Below are 17,565 nucleotides of genomic sequence, written 5' to 3'. Positions count from 1 at the left end.
CATTAGAGGAGCCAAGTGTGCGGAATGGGTAATAGTGGAAATGGAGTGGTAAAGTAGGAGGGGGAGAGCTGATTGAGTACTTTAATCAATGGTAAGGAGTTTCTGTTCAATACGGAAGTAAATGGGAAACCACTGGAGGTTCTTAAGGAGTGGGGAAACATGGACTGAATGTGTGTTTAGAAAAATAACAATTTCAGAGGGGCATTCCCAGAATTGAAGTTTTCTCCTCCCACTCGTCTTAGGTTCCCCTCCTATTCTCCCTTCTCTATTCCTCCCTTTGTCTTTTACTCCTTTTCCTTTCTCTCTGACCTCCTTCTCCCTCTCTGATGTCTTTTGACACTACCAATTTCTTGGTCCATTCCCACTTACATTCTATCTGTAGAGGACAGAATTCTGGTCAACTTAGCCCAAAGGCCCCGAATCTCATAGGTCTTGGAGAAAGCTCTTCCAGGAAAATGGGGTATATCTAAATGATGTTTTGTAATCATAGAATGCCTTTCTTGTCCTGTCCAAGTGCTTATTTGACCTTTTTTATAAATGGAAGAGATTTCAATCCATGGAGAAGTGCTACTGTTTGGTTTAATATCCCTTTGTGTTGTGATTGACGTGAAGAGAAAAGGCCTTCATTCTTCAGCTGCACTATGTTTTTAGGGATCGATTTTTCAAGAATTAAATCAGAGATTCTCATACAAAGGTATCCAGTTGTTTTAAATCCCACAGATGGCAAAGTCCTTGCTACCTTATCTTTCTGACATAGGCAGCTAAATAAGAACAATATGAATTTGTCATATGAGGGTATTTTAGGAATCCTTTCTCCACTACAATGACTGAGATAAGCTGCTGAATGTGTTGAGGAAAGTGTCATAGGAGAAAATGGAGGAAAGTTAGGAAATAGCAGCCAGCGTTCTTCCAAGAAGGAAACAGGATCAGATATTCGAGAACAGTGTATTTTACAGGGATTTATGAACACAGGGAAAACCTCTAGCCAAACCACAGCTTTATTTAACCTTTTCCTGGCACTGCTGAGTAATAGATCAGGAAAAGTAATGTCTGGGGGACCAAAAATGTTTTGTTTCCCTCTCTCTTTCACGCCCCAGAATTGTGCAATGCTTTGCAACTTTTTTGCTACAGTCTGTTTCCTGCTGTAGGGAATGGTCTTAATTTCACAAGAAAACCCCAAACACATCTAGAACATGAAGAAAACCATTTTGAAACATATTCAATTCTTTAATATTCTTAAGACTTGGGAGAGAGCAATACTGTGAGTCCACATATGACCCGGACTCCACATGTTTCAAGTGTGGAAATCATGAAATTAACAGCTGCGTCCTATAGATGCAGACTTCAAGTTGTAATTTTTGAGTTAAATAATTAGTTTGTTCATATGTTGTGAAGACCCCATTTTAGAATGTTCTTTTCTTTCCCTGTCCATTAAGGAATATTACACATCTCTGTTATTTACATTTCAAAAGATAATCTTCTGCTGATTTCTCACCGGTGGCATTTTCAGAGCATTTATAGATTTGGAAATACAGACTGAGCTGGAGGCACTAAGGACAAAGAACAAAACTGCTTGTTGCTCTTATGCTCTGATTCAGAGTATGAGCACACATTTAGTGACTGTGCTTAATACAACGCTTAGTACAGTGCTCTGCACACAGTAAGTACTCAATAAATATGACTAAATGAATGACCGATTTCTAATGAATTTTTTTAAACTATGTTTTTTTTAGTGACTTCATATTCTTATGATTTAGGTGAGTCTGAAAGTAAAGATAGGGGTTGGCCATGTACTTTATGACCTTGTTTGCAACACTGGCTGATTTCTAGCTAACTGCTTTGCTCCCTAAGCCCTTTTTTTTGACTGCTGCAAAGCTTATGGGGTGGTACATTTACTTTTTGGATCTACCGTGCAGGAAAATAAATTGGGAAGAGGGGCTAATCTGAGCAGAGCAGCTGCAGTTGTAGGGCATTGTTTGAAATTCAGCTTTATAAGTGGGGAACAAAGGCAGATTCTTCCTTCTGTTGAACTTCATGGATCAGTTCTCCTTTCATAGGGAAGGCCATGGGTTTTAAGAGATCTATGAAACATGGAAAGAAAGACTACTTGCTGATTTTTTGACTTTTTGTATATTTCTATAGTATCATCATTTAGAACCTTTATTCTTAGGTACTCAAAGGTGTGGACTCCAAGCTTAAGTTCCAGTTCTAGGAAAGTGTTTCTCAGTTTTTTAAAAAAATTCAAGCCAACTGAGATCACCTGGTAGGTTATCATTCTACAGAATCAACTCAGTTTTCATCATTTTTCATTTCAGAGTTGTTAGGTTTGAATGTATCTGTGTAGTAGACACTGCATTTTGGTTATATACCAAGATCTTGGAAAACCATCCCACTAGAGTGTAAACTCCTTGAGGGCAGGAATGGTGTCTACAAATTCTATTGTATTATACTCTCCCAAGTGCTTAGTACAGTGCTCTGCACAGAGTAAGTGCCTTCCCCTTCCCTTTCAGACCCTGAACAGGGCCTACCTAGGTTAGGGCAGGTAAAGGCAATCGACATTAACCTGCTCAATATCAGACCAAATCAGCTTGGTATCTAATGGCTCAAAGACTATTTTACCATGAAGACAGGGGAAGGAAGGGAAGCAATTTAAGGGCAGAGCTATTCCAATGACAAGTAGCTGCATATTTTAAACACCTTTCCACTACCCAGAATGTTGGATTGCACCAAGTGACTTATCCTGACCTCTACACTTCAATCGATTAATTAATGTGAGAGCACTGTACTAAGGATTTGAGAGAGTACAATTCAGCAGTATTAGCAGACACATTCCCTGGCCATAGCGAGCTTACAGTCCTGGGGAAGACCTCAGTCGTGACAGTTGGGTTGGGATATCCAACCTGCAAATCCCGGAATAAGGTAGAACCTAAACTGAGTACAGTCCTTTTTAATGAGAACATCCGATCATTGTGTGAGCAAGATGAATTGGTGGTAGTGCAGGCTATATTTACCAGTTTAGCTAGGACCGTTCCAAGTCCTAGATAGTTGCTTGTTTATCTAAATGTGCCTGGGACAGCCTACAGAAATTCAGGATGGTTTCAGCTCAACTAGGATGTATAATCAATCAGCCTAAGTAGTTGATTAACCATGGATACAGGCTTAGATAAGTATTGAGCAAAATATAGAAAAGTCAAATCCAGGAGTAAAAACCAGTAACTTGATTTGTGATGATTGTAAATATTGTACAAAAGGAATCTGTGGAATTTGGGAGACAAGTGGGTTTACAGTGCCACCACTGTCCTTATACTTCTGTTATATAAAGAGAAATCAGAAGAATTAAATCACTCTGTAACTCAGATGTCTTCAAATATATGTTCTGGCTTATCATTTGCAGTTTAGTACTGCAGCTCTCTTCTCTTCTGTTGTGTCTCTACTAGGAGTGCATGAGATAGAAATCATGATGGATATGACATATTACAGACATTCAGTTGAAGAATCACTGTCTTCCAGTCGTTAAGTTTTCCAAGGAATAACAAAAATCCATGTAGGATCCTTTCAAACTGAGCTGAAAGGCACACAGAAACAGCTACATTTCAGACATCTCCCTGTCTGCTGCCAATTGTGTGAGATTCAAAGGTGTAAATTGATCCTTCCAAATGTCTATGCTTTCCAGTCAGGGCTGGATGGACCCATTAGGATACTGGAGAAATATCAGTGGGTTGGTGCCTGCGTGGGCCAGTCTGGATCATGTTTGGATCCTATCAGCTCCGTATTTACTTGAAGCTCAGTGTAATCAAGGAGCCACTCAGAGTCAATTAGCCAATGGGAAGACAGAACTAAAGAAGCTCTGGTTATTAAACCTACCTATCGCCACAGTCATTCAGTGAGATTTACTGAGTGCTTACTGTGTGCAGAGTATTGTATCAAGTACAGTAGAATTAGTAAACATGAACTCTGCCCTCAAAGAGCTTACCATCTGGCAAGTAAATTGAACTCTACAGTTCATAGCCTCATTCCTGAACCATTCTCAAGGATTCAAGTAGAGATTTCTCAGTAATCTTTCAATACTTAGGGAGTGCTTCCTCTATGAAGAGCACTGAATTAAGAACTTGGGAGAAAAAATAAGATTTAGTAAGCATGCTCCCTGCCCTCAAGGAGCTTACAATTTAATGGAAGAGACAGACACTAAAATAAGTTACAGGTAGGAGGAAGCATTGAAGTGGAAAGATGTAAGTTGTGGGCAGCATCCACCAACCGTTATATTACATTCTGCCAAGCACTTAGTACAGTGCTCTGCACTCAGTAAGTGCTCAATAAATACACTTGATTGATTGGACATGAATGCAACAGCAAGATGTTAGGAAGTGATACAGAAGTGCTGAAGTTGGCCTGGCCATGTTTCCAATCACTGAACCAAGATTCACAAGTCACTTGAAGCCAGGCCAAGAATTGAATAATAATTATGGTATTTGTTAAGTAGTTATGAGGCATCAAACTCTGTTCTACATTCTGGGGTAGATATAAGGTTGGACACAATCCCTGGCCCTCATGGGGCTCACAGTCTAGGTAGGGGGGATTTGGACCTAATTCCAGTTCCAGCCTCCCCTTTCCACGAACAGAAGTTGGAAAATACACATTAGGAAGAACAAATGGAGGCTGGATGTGGCAGGTTGGAGTGACGGTTGGGGCTGGGAGTTGGGAACTGAGAAACTGGGTGGGTTGGACAGAGATTGGCAAGGTAGGGTGGGAGAATGAGAGAGGGTGTTCCTGACCCCCTTTGTTCTCTGCTGGCTGCCCAGAGTGAGATTCACCTGATGGTTTCTCCTTCAGCCAACATTGCCAGAGCAACCTTCATATGACCAAGCAGGCAGAGCTTGCCAAAGAACAGCTTGACACCCTAAATGGGCACACAAGTAAATGGTAACTACAAGTAGTGTCTCTATACATTTTTTATAGACTTAAATTTACCTAAATTGCAGCTTTTTGAGATAAGAAATCACACTCAGGGTAGATCTGCCATCAGATTTGAGAGAGCATAGTTGGCATTTCTGAATATGCCTCTTGCTTTGATCAGAGGTGCTTGTGCTAGTCCTTTAAACATCAAAGTTGTTTCAAATCTTTGAGCTCCCCAGCTTCATGTTGCTACAGCTGTTCAATTCGTTCTTTATCAGTTCACAATTTGTGGTTTTCTAAGTTTTCCCCTAACCCCCCACCACTCCTATTTAACCTCAATACGTGGACATTCTTTTTGGCGCCTCAGCAGGATAGGATTCCTAGATCTACAGAGTCCTTTAACTCCCTACAGCTGTTTTGAGTTTGGTCACTGCACTGGAAAAAAAAAACCACTGACCACTTCACTTTGTTTATCAGGATCCTCTATTACATTTAGAATTTTGTCCTTTGAGGAAAAATAAAACACATGATATTGTTTGTTTTCAATCAATAGCTTGTCCAACGGGGACATACAAGCCTGAAGGTTCGCCCGGGGGAATCAGCACTTGTATACCTTGCCCAGATGAAAATCACATATCACCACCTGGAAGTACTTCCCCTGAAGACTGTGTCTGCAAGGAGGGATATCATCTGGTTGGTCAAACCTGTGAAGGTCAGTCTCCTCCAATGAGTGAAAAATAATTAAGTTAATAAGAAAAGATGTACTAAGGAAATACATTGGGGTCCTGCAACCTCAGTCAGTGATTCCAACGGGTTTATCACTTTTTTTGGTGTTGCTTGGCTGTTTTTCACATTTCAGAATAAAGAATGTGGGTTATTCATTCTTCATTTTTGGCTCAGTGATGCAGTGCCAATGGGAGAAAAATGAACAGGTCAGAGGATCTTGGGAATCTTGGGGGCCCAAGTCAGCAAATCCAGATGTGCCAGAGTAGCTCCAAGGTGATCTAAAATGGAGATGGGAGAGCAGGCCAATTCCGGCAAGCCAGTTTGAAACTCAGAGGAAACCAGGGACAGCACTAGCTATCTTCCCTATCTCACTGATAACTGACATGATTAAATCTTTGATCATCACCATGGTAATAGTAGTGAGGACCTGATAGAGATAATATGTGGTTGGAAGAAGCTTTCAATGGTTGATTTTTCCTGACATCCGTCCTAACTGTTCCTCCATTAACCCTTTCTAGAACATTCATGCTTTGATTTATCCAAACCTCTCTTGAAATATCTGATATTTGGGGCCTAACCAATGATACCTGGTAGCACATCCATTATGTTTCCTATTTGCTTTGTGAAGAATCATTTTTGTTTTGAACAAACCATCTCACAGCTTCCATGGCCAGCATCTAGTCCTAGTCTGGGTGATTTTTGAACAATTCCATGGTCTCCATCCCCCCAATTGCCTTAGTTTGATTTCCTTCTCCACCCATGTTATATCTTTGCTAAGATGTAGCAAGCAGAACTGCATGAAATAGTCCCAATATGGATGTAGCATGGCTTTATATAGTGATGAAAATATGAAATTTAATTTTCTTTTGTGATCTTCCTGATAATGCCCAGCATTTTACTGTCTTTTTGGCTGCTTCTGCACAGGGACCAATGATGTAAAAGAAGAACCAGCAATATTTCTGAGTTTTCTTTCCCAAGCTTTTCCACAATTAAGACTGTGAGTCCCATGTGGGACAGAGACTGTGTCCAACCTAATTAACTTCTGTCTACCCCAGTACTTAGTACAGTTCCTGGCACATAGGAAGTGCTTAACAAATATAATTTAAAAAGCCATGATCGATAGCTTCGAGCTCAATATCATGGAGTTCTAGTTTGTACTATTTATCCATTGTTGTGTTCCTTTGCTCTTGCTCACATTCAAGATCAACTGCCATTTTTTGGCCCCCTCACTCCGTTTTTTGAGGTCTTCCTGCAGTTTACCTCTATGTGCATTTCATTTTACCATTCCAAGAGCTTAATATCATCAGCAAATGTAGAGATTTCATTGGGCAATCAGTTATACAGATTGTTTTTGAAGACATTAAAACAACCAGTTTAAGCCCTGGTGCCTGGGAGACCCAATTATTTACACCTCTGGCTATTGAAAAATTCATCCCTAACCTTTCATTTCCAAGCATTTAGCAAGCATTCTGTCCATGACAAACCTCAGTTTTCTCTTTTTGTTAGAAGGCTTAGGTATGGAACTTTGTCAAACACCTTTTGGAGTTTAAATTCTTTCATTCATTCAATCGTATTTATTGAGTGCTTCCTGTGTGCAGAGCACCATACTAAGCGCTTGGAAAGTACAATTAGGCAACAGAAACAATCCCTACCCAACAACGGGCTCACAGTCTAGAAGGGGGAGACAGACAACACAACAAAACAAGTAGACAGGCATCAATAGCATCAAAATAGATAAATAAAATCATAGATATATACACATCATTAATAAAATAAATAGAATGATAAATATGTACAAATATATGCAAGTGCTGTGGGGCGGGAAAGGGGATAGAGCAGACGGAGGGAGTAGGGGCGATGGGGAGGAGAGGAGGAAAAGAGGGACTCAGTCTGAGGGGTAGTTGGGTTTACATATATATTGTCCACTGGTTCCAGTCTATTACATGCTTATAGACTTTCAAAGAACTCTGGCAGATTAGTGAGGAAGGCTTTTTTTTTCTTACAGAGACCAATTGCTTCTCATGTTAAATGCAGGCAGACCCCCAGGCACCAGCTCTCCTCCCACCTGTATTGTTTGTCCTGCAGCTTTCTTTTATTTTTCCAGATCCTGGACCCTATTGGCAGCATCCTATTGTTCTCTCATCCCATCCTTAAAAGATGGATAAGGGGAAAATGGAGGAGTCGTAAAGGGCAGCAGCCCTCCCCTGAGATATACTTATATCACAACAGTTTATAGTTAAATCCTACATGTTCTAGTGAGGGTCAGAAATCTATAGAAATTTTTTCCTTAAGACCAGGAATTCTGCATACCTTTGATACTACTATGCAAAATCAATATTCCATTGTTGTAATTTACCTGTCCAGGCTGATAAGAAATGTAGATAAGGCTATATATTCTTTCAGTTCAATGAAAGTGTATTTAAATATGATGTCTTGTTATATGGAGAGTGTGTTTAATAACATACAGAAAAAAGTACAGTAAAGATGTATACCTTTATGAAGTGTTTTGTGACTTAATAAGCAATGAAAACTGTTTGCTGCTGGAATCAAGTGATGCATGTGAAGGATGTTTAACTTTGCTTTTGTTTTTAATATAATGCTAGTTGTACACTGCCCTGTCCTGCAAGCCCCTGAAAATGGCTACTTCATCCAGAATGTCTGCAATAACTACTTCAATTCAGCCTGTGGAATTCGCTGTCACTCTGGATATAAACTAGTGGGGAGCAGTATTCGGCTATGTCAATCCAGTGGCATGTGGTCAGGTTCGGACAGCACCTGCCAAGGTATGAAAATTACCACTTAAAACTAATTGGTTGCTCTATTTGATCTTATTGATTTAAAATCCAGAAGACAATAGTTCAATTTATAATTTCACACTGAGAAGCAGTGTGGCTCAATGGAAAGAGCATGGGCTTGGGAGTCAGAGGTCATGAGTTCGAATCCTGACTTTGCCACTTGTCAGCTGTGTGACTGTGGGCAAGTCACTTAACTTCTCTGTGCCTCAGTTACTTCATCTGTAAAATGGGGATTAACTGTGAGCCTCACATGGGACAACCTGATTACCCTGTATCTACCCCAGCGCTTAGAACAGTGCTCAGCACATAGTAAGCGCTTAACAAATACCAACATTATTATTTCATAATCCACAACCATAGGAAGAAATGACTGAAATCTTTAATTAGAACAATTAGGTTGCTTAACACAAAGTAAACACTCAATAAGTACCATTGATTGACTGAGTGATTCATTTGACCAGAGTAGAGTTGCAGGTTCCCTTCGGCTTCAACTGGACAATCCAACCCTAGGTTCACCTTGTGGACTCTCATCAGTCTCATGACTGTTTAAACAAAATGTCTTTCAGCGTTTATGATAGAGGTTATTATTTTATAGTAGTTGTTAAGCACTTAACATATGCCAGGCATTGTTCTAAGCGCTGGGGTAGATGCAAACTAATCAGGTCGCACACAGTCCCTCTCCCACATGGGGCTCACAGTGTTACTGTCCATTTTACAGATGAGGTAACTGAGGCACAGATAGGTGAAGTGACTTGCCCGAGGTTATACAGCAGACAAAGTGGCAGAGTCAGGATTTGAACCCAGGTCCTTCTGACTCCCAGACCTGTGCCCTATCCACTAGGCCACCAGGTTCTGTCTACTAGGTTCTAGGAAAATAAGGAGAGTATTGCTTTCCTAAATGTGTAATATCTGAAGAATGCAAGTGAAGCTTCATTGGAAAAAGATTGACTATTTCATGAAGTCTAAGTAGATAGAGAAACCTAAGGAATTTAAGAAACATTTATCTGAAAAAAGGAAGACTTTAAAATTGAATAGCATCAGAGCTAGACTACAGAGCTAGCATTTCATTTCTTCACCCAACAGAGTGCACGCTCCTTATGGGTGGGGAGAACTTAGTACAGTGCATTGCATTCAGTAAGTGTCCAGTAAATACCACGATTACTACTGCTACTACTTCTAGGTGGTGTTTCTCAATTAAAATTTTGCTGTGTCCTTCACCACATTTTGGGGGCTACCAATTGTAATATTAGGCTTCCCTGAAGTCTCCCAGCCCAGTGGATTGAGCTATCCTAGTATGGGCTAGGATTGAGGCTAAGAAAAAATACAAGTATGGGGCAGTAGAGGGAGTGAGACCATAGGAGAGTAAAAAAGAGAGGGATTCCCTGCCCTTCTTTTTGTTTCACAGCAGCTGGGGAGACTCTAACCAGCTTCTTAGCCAAGGCCCTCACAGGTTGGTTGGTTTGTTCATCGGGAATATAATCCCACATTATCCCACATTATAGGAGAATTGATTAGAGTTGTGCTCTTGAAGAACTGGCTAGCATAGCAGCATTACCCCTTGACTGGTGCCCCATGTAACCACACAGCTATTTCTTCTTGTGCTAAATCTGCTTGTGCTAACTTGTAGATCTTGTTACCAGTACAGAATGTGTTTTGAGAAGAACATTCCCTCATACTGCCCTAATAAATCTAAATTGTTTAATGAAACCATGTGTTAGAGCAGAAATGATTGAATTTTTTTAAAAAGGAATTCTAAATTCATCACCCTGGAATTTTGACTGCTGTTCCTCTTGAATTTAAATCTGATTTATCGTATAAATTGAAAAAGGATAGTATGGATTTTAATTCCTTCACATCATCCGTATTTTAAAATTATGTACAACTTTCATTGTTGGCCTGGTTGAAGAGATGGAACTTATTTAGGATCATGCATTCTATAGCTATAGTTAACAATGAATATAAAAGAATGAACTATCATGAAGGATGATATCACCACAAATTTATAATAGAGTCTGATCTGATTATGAAAGCAACAATCTGGAAGCCTGGATTTCTGGAACTGGATATGTGGTTTTTGCATGAAACTGCAAGTAGGCTTTATCATAACCTCTCTGCCATAATTTCTCATCTATAAAAGATACTTTAATCTTACACACCTTCCTCAAGTGTGGTGAGGTTAATGGCTGAAGCACTTTTAGGTAGTGAAGTCTTTTAGAAAGTAAGACATTTCTTATTTGGTCATGGAGACTGAAGAATGTTATTTGAGCAATTTAAGGTTTCTCTTCTAGAGGAGCAATTTTCTAGAGTTCAAGTTATCATTTTATTGTTGGGGAAACACAAAATACACATGCTTTGTATAAAATCTGTGAAACCACATCAAAATCAAATTTCTGAAGGTGTTTGTTTTTATACTGCTATTAACTTTCATTTGGAAGGGTTTTTAATGAAACATTAAATTTGCATGCTTTTCATATCACTAACCACATAGTGTTGTTGTAGGGGAAAACCACATTTCTGTAGAAAAACAAAACAGAAACTCCATGTTTTTCTATGGTGCAAATGAAAGTAATTTTATTTTATATTAGATGAAAGGGTGGCTTACAACTGGTTCTTTCTGCCACGATTTCTATTCATAGCCCAAAAACTGTTTGTTTGAGGCCAACGTGACTGTGATTTGTGGCCATGAGATTACATACATCTGTGTCTCCTGATTGGCCCAAGTCCCCCTGCTATTGAAGACTGCTGACTGGACTGATAGTGGCTTTACGTTCCTTTCATTCCAGTCTGTACTTTAAGTTTATTTGAACCTAAGTCTCTAAGGTCTGCCGTCAAGTACCCCAATATAGCAGTTTGTTGGAGAGGGCAATAGAAGAACTCCAAATTATATTTTGTCAATCAAGCAGACAGGATTTCCAGGGTAGGGTTGGGGAGGATCAGATAGTATGTAACTCCACAAGTGTTACCTGAAACCTGTGGTTTCACATCAAGAATTAGATTGGCCCTGGGCAGATTTAGGTCAGGAAATGTGGCTGTTCTAAGTATTCATTCAATAGTATTTATTCAATAGTATTTATTGAGCGCTTACTATGTGCAGAGCACTGTACTAAGTGCTTGGGATGAACAAGTCGGCAACAGATAGAGACAGTCCCTGCCGTTTGACGGGCTTACAGTCTAATCGGGGGAGACGGACAGACGAGAACAATGGCAATAAACAGCGTCAAGGGGAAGAACATCTTGTAAAAACAATGGCAACTAAATAGAATCAAGGCTATGTACAATTCATTAACAAAATAAATAGGGTAACGAAAATATATACAGTTGAGCGGACGAGTACAGTGCTGTGGGGATGGGAAGGGAGAGGTGGAGGAACAGAGGGAAAAGGGGAAAATGAGGCTTTAGCTGCGGAGAGGTAAAGGGGGGATGGCAGAGGGAGTAGAGGGGGAAGAGGAGCTCAGTCTGGGAACGCCTCTTGGAGGAGGTGATTTTTAAGTAGTGTTTTGAAGAGGGAAAGAGAATCAGTTTGGCGGAGGTGAGGAGGGAGGGCGTTCCAGGACCGCGGGAGGACGTGACCCAGGGGTCGACGGTGGGATAGGCGAGACCGGGGGACGGTGAGGAGGTGGGCGGCGGAGGAGCGGAGCGTGCGGGGTGGGCGGTAGAAAGAGAGAAGGGAGGAGAGGTAGGAAGGGGTAAGGTGATGGAGAGCCTTGAAGCCTAGAGTGAGGAGTTTTTGTTTGGAGCGGAGGTCGATAGGCAACCACTGGAGTTGTTTAAGAAGGGGAGTGACATGCCCAGATCGTTTCTGCAGGAAGATGAGCTGGGCAGCGGAGTGAAGAATAGACCGGAGCGGGGCGAGAGAGGAGGAAGGGAGGTCAGAGAGAAGGCTGACACAGTAGTCTAGCCGGGATATAACGAGAGCCATGAGCCATGACCAATTATCTGCCATTCTTATATAGTAAAATCATATTTGTTCTTTAAGTTATTTTGAAATGAAGTAGACCCAGGGGTTTGATCATAAAGTATTAGCAGATTACCCTATACCTGGGAATTGAAAATGGCCTATTTCTAAGATTTAAACATTTTATATTTTTATGAATAATTCTTGGGAAATTTTCCCTAGATTTACCAGAATTGTAGATTTAAGTTGTTTTCTAAGGTCATTACTTTGGTTTCTCAGTAGTAGTCCTATTTTTGCCACAGTTTCATGGTAAATGAAATTATGGTTTTGCAATAATGCTTTTCCTTGAAAGAAGTTCCAATCACTAAGTGGGGAGTCTAAAGTTTCAGTATCATATTTAGTTGCATTTCTGGTAAATAGAGGCACATTTTAAATCAAACAAAGTTTTAAAACTTACATTTTTGTACTATGTCTGTGATTAATCTAGTTTATTACCCAATTACAAACCTACAACAGTGTTTCATTTCATGTTGAGGGAAATGTTTTGATTTCTGTAATGATTGGTGTGCTTCAGATGGTTAAATATTTTCTTATGGAACTGCATTAAGGAAAACCTTCTAGTGTTCATACATGTGATCCGTAAAATTGAAAATAACACATTGAAAAGCAATTCCAGAAAAAGAAGCTTCCTCTTTCCATTATGACTTTTGGACCATTCTTCATTATCCCATGATTGAACTAATTAGAACTTTCACATACATGAGACACCTACAAACATTGGAAGTCTAACTTCAATCAATCAATCTGTGGTATTTAATGAGTGAGCACTTACTGTGAGTAGAGCACTATACTAAGCAAATGGGAGAGTATCGTACAATTGAGTTGAAGACGTGATCCCAACCCACAAAGAGCTTACAGTTTTCAGGGGGAGACAGACTTCAATATAAAGAAATAAATGAATTATACTTATGTACATAAGTGCTGTGGGGCTCAGGGTGGGGTGAATATTAATTATTAAGAGTTACAGATCAAGTGCCTAGGCGAAGCAGAAGGGAAAGCAGCATAATTTGTGTCTGCCTTTGTGTGCCGCAAGCCACATGTTAGCAAGATGAGAGCTTAGGTCAGCTAATATTTACTGTGACTCCTTTCTAAGGGATCAGACAGATCTGTTTGAGGAGTTTAACAAGTTAGATGGGAATTGAGGTAAAAAAGTGGGAAAAAAACCAAAAACATTTGCAAAAGGAGAGACAAGGTGTAGACTCAGTTTAACTTTTTGTAATTTACCCCAAAGGATAGTGGCTGAATCATCACAGTTGACTAGGCAGTGTGGCCTAGTGGAAAGAGTCTGGGCCTGGGAGTCAAAGGTCCTGGGTTCTAATCCTGCCTCTGCCACTTCGTGACATTGGGCAAATAGTCACTTAGTTTCTTTGTGCCTCAGTTTCTTCATCGGTAAAATGGAGATTCAACCCCTATTCTTCCTCCTAATTTGACTATGAGCCACATGTGGGACCAGGACTGTGTCTAGAATAATTATCTTGTATCTACCACAGTGCTTAGCATTAGTAAGCACATAATAAATTGTTTGGGAGTTATAATTTTGCTCAAGTGTACATTTGTAGTTTTCTTAAATAAGATCTAAGTGTCTAAAGGAATCAGTCAACTGCACTTATTGAGTTCTTACTGTGTGCAGAACACTGTACTAAGTGCTTGGGAGAGTACAGTATAACAGAAAGGGTAGACCCAGGGAGTATACAGTCTAGAGGTAACATTCCTTTCAAAGGATTAACTTGCCTTGTGTAGACTTAGCAACTCTTCGAGTACTTGAGAATGAATCGATAGCATCCAAAATAAAATGCATTAAAATTATGTGTTTATGGTAACATTTCATACTCAAACTATTATTAGCAACAGTATATATTAGCATGAAAACACTGTACTCAGAACCAGGAGTGCACTTTAACGAAGAGATACCGTCCTTGCCCCTTAATGTAGTTTAGAATCTATTTTTTAATGATATTTGTTAAATGCTTACTATGTGCCAAACCTGTATTAGGGTAGGGTAGGTAGAAGTGTATCAGGTTGGACATCGTCCTTGTCCCCCATGGGGCTCACCATCTAATTAGGAAGATTAGGTATTGAATCCCCCTTTTACATTTGAGGAAACTAAGGTACAGAGAAGTTAAGTGATTTGCCCAAGGTCACAAAGCAGACAAGTGGTGGATCTGGAATTAAAATGCAGGTCCTCTGACTCCAAGGCCCGTGATCTTTCCACTAGACCATGCTGCTTGATGAAATCAGATCTGAGAAAAATATCCAGCTTCCAGGAAGAATATGTGGGTAAATACAAAGTACTGATTTGCCAAGAGGATTTAGATTTTCTCAGATTGATGAATGCCTATTTAAAAATAGAGGTCCTTTCTCATCTAAAAAATGAGCATGCCAGTAAAATATTCAGTTCTAGTGTGGGTGGACTCAATCTATGCAACTAATAAAATATATGCTAAATTGTTAGTCTATATTTGCCTCTAAAAAGAATCTGGTTATTAATCCCGGCTCTGCCCCTTGCCTTTCCTGTGACCTTGGGCAACTCCCTTCTTGGCGCTTCTGTTTCCCCATCTCTAAAATGGGGGTTTAATACCCATTCTCCCTTCTACTTAAACTGTAAGGTCCATATGGGACAGGGACTGTGCCAACCTGATTATCTTATATCTGTCCCAGTGCTTAGTATAATGCTTGGCACATAGTGAGCGCTAAACAAACAGCATAGTTATTGTTATCATTAGCTGTGAAAGAAATCAAAGTTGGAAGTGTTTATGTTCTCTGTCTAGTCATCATCAATTGTATTTATTGAGTGCTTCCTGTGTACAGAGCACTGTGCTAAGCACTTGGGAGGGTACACTACAGCAGAGGTGTTAGACGTGTTCCCTGTCCATAACAAGCTTACAGTCTAGAGGGTATCAGGGTTGTTGTGAATTATGAATTAATTCCTTTTAACCCACTTGCAGCTTTTAGAAGAAAGGCATTCTGCAGTTGCAAAATGGTGATGTCATTAAGGTTGATAATATAATGGTCATTCTCACTGCATTTATAAAACTCAAATCTGGCCCATTTGTTTTCTCATGTAGCTAGGAGTTGTCGTCCACTCCGCAAGCCTGAAGGAGGACATATTAGTTGCACTGCAGGTGAAACTACATACAATACCGTGTGTTATGTGTCCTGTGATGAGGGATATAAACTTATAGGGGTGCCCAAGCTCACCTGCAAAGACTACTCCCAGTGGGACTATGCAGAACCTCACTGTGAAGGTAAGGTTTTCAGCTGAATACTTAATCTTGCTTATTCCTCTATTGTTCTTCCAATTTCAAATTCCTAGTTAGGCCTTTTTATTTTTTGAACTAATAGGCAAACTGTGCCAGACATCCCTCAGAAGGGACCCCAGCAGCCATTTGGAGGGCCCACCATAGCTGTCGGGAAGCAACCCCTCTATGTATTTACCTCCTTTGGGGATATTGTTCAAGGCTAAAAATAGCAACCACAGTGTCAAGGAGGGAACTGTACAAGCCTCCACATGGAGAGGACAAGAGGGGATATGCTCTGACCTAGGGAACCATTTGGGCCTTCCTCTAGCTCGGGCACGCCAGAGCCTTAAACTGGGACTCTTTCTGATTTTGAGAAAATTTTGTTTTCCTTCCTGACTCTTGCCTAGTGTAAGGAGAATAGTGAGGATACAGGCATTTGTATAGAAAGTGCTTTGATCAGAAGAATGATGTAGAATTCAAAGTGAAGATGTCGTAGCCCTCAGGAATAGACTTAGACCATTCCTGGAGAAAGTGGCAGAGTCTCAGTGAGCCCCCTGCCAGTAAGTTCCTCTCTACCCTCTCTAGGCCTGGTTGCTGATAATCCCAGGGAAAAATTAGCTCAGGATGTTTGTTTGCTTTTTAATGGTACTTATTTAGAGCTTACTCTGTGCAAGGCACTGTACATAGCACTGAGATAGATACACGATAATTCATTAAATCATTCAATTGTATTTATTGAGCACTTATTGTGAACAGAGCACTGTACTGAGCACTTGGGAGAATACAGTACAACAATAAACAGACACATTCCCTGCCCACAGCAAACTTAGAGTCTAGATAATCAGGTTGTATTATTTGTTCTCTCACCTTGCAGAAATCTGCTATCCCCTCTAGTATCGGGGAGCATATAATCAATCAATCAATGGTAATTATTGAACACTTTCAATATGCAGAGCGGTGGATGTATATGTGTATATATACAGAAATTCTTTAGCATAAGCTTTGAGGTACTCATTTGGTTCACCCCCTCCTAATTTACCTAGTTGATTTCCTATTACAAACCAGCCTATACATGTCATTCCCCTAACACCAACCTACTCACTGTGCCCCAATCTCATTTATCTCAGTAATGACCCCTCGCCTACGACCTCCCTCTAGCCTGTAACTCCCTCCCCTTCCATATACAACAAACCATCACTCTCTCCAAATTCAAAACCATTCTAAAATCACATCTCCTCCAAGAGACCTTCTCCAACTAACTCGTCATTTCCCCTACTCGCCTTCCCTTCTGGATAACCTCTGCAATTGGATCTGGGCCTCTAAGTGCTTGATATTACCCCCACCCTCAGCCCCACAGTACTTACATTCATATATTTACACTTCCATTTCCCCTAACTCTAATTTATTTTAATGTCTGCCTCCCTGCTCTACATTGTAAGCTCCTTATGGGCAAGGATCATATCTACTCACTCTATTGTACTGTACTCTCCCAAGTGCTTAGTACAGTGCTCTTATTAAAGATCATATCTCCTCCAAGAGGCCTTATCCAATTAAGCCCTCTTTTCCTGACTCCCTCTCCCTTTTGCATCATCTGTGCACTTGGATCCGTACCTTTTGGTACTCAGCCACATAGCACTTATGTACATATCCATGATTTATTTATATTAATATTTTTCTCTCCCTTTAGACTGTAAACTTGACATGGGCAGGGAACATGTACACCAACTCTCTTGTAATAATAATAATAACAATGTTGGTATTTGTTAAGCGCTTACTATGTGCCGAGCACTGTTCTAAGTGCTGGGGGAGATACAAGGCAATCAAGTTGTCCCACGCAGGGCTCACAGACTTCATCCCCATTTTACAGATGAGGGAACTGAGGCACAGAGAAGTTAAGTGACTTGCCCAAGGTCACACAGCTGACAAGTGGCAGAGGTGGGATTAGAACCCATGACCT

The 17,565-nt window shown here is 40.3% G+C and overlaps 1 protein-coding gene across 8 annotated transcripts in view; it reads left to right on the top strand.

The window, feature by feature from the left end:
* SVEP1 (sushi, von Willebrand factor type A, EGF and pentraxin domain containing 1) overlaps positions 1 to 17,565 on the top strand; it is a 230,211-nt gene that overhangs the window by 76,534 nt on the left and 136,112 nt on the right. For all 8 annotated transcript variants that reach the window (XM_029055005.2, XM_029055000.2, XM_029054999.2 and 5 more), the window contains exons 4-6: positions 5,447 to 5,605; positions 8,223 to 8,402; positions 15,435 to 15,614. In XM_029055005.2, the coding sequence (XP_028910838.1) occupies positions 5,447 to 5,605; positions 8,223 to 8,402; positions 15,435 to 15,614 (519 nt within the window). The remainder of the gene's footprint in view (positions 1 to 5,446; positions 5,606 to 8,222; positions 8,403 to 15,434; positions 15,615 to 17,565) is intronic.

This window comes from Ornithorhynchus anatinus, chromosome X5, assembly GCF_004115215.2.
Source record: "Ornithorhynchus anatinus isolate Pmale09 chromosome X5, mOrnAna1.pri.v4, whole genome shotgun sequence".
Classification (NCBI taxonomy): Eukaryota; Metazoa; Chordata; class Mammalia; order Monotremata; family Ornithorhynchidae; genus Ornithorhynchus; species Ornithorhynchus anatinus.
The sequence above is the reverse complement of the archived record's forward strand: the minus strand, read 5'-3'. Positions and strand labels throughout refer to the sequence as shown.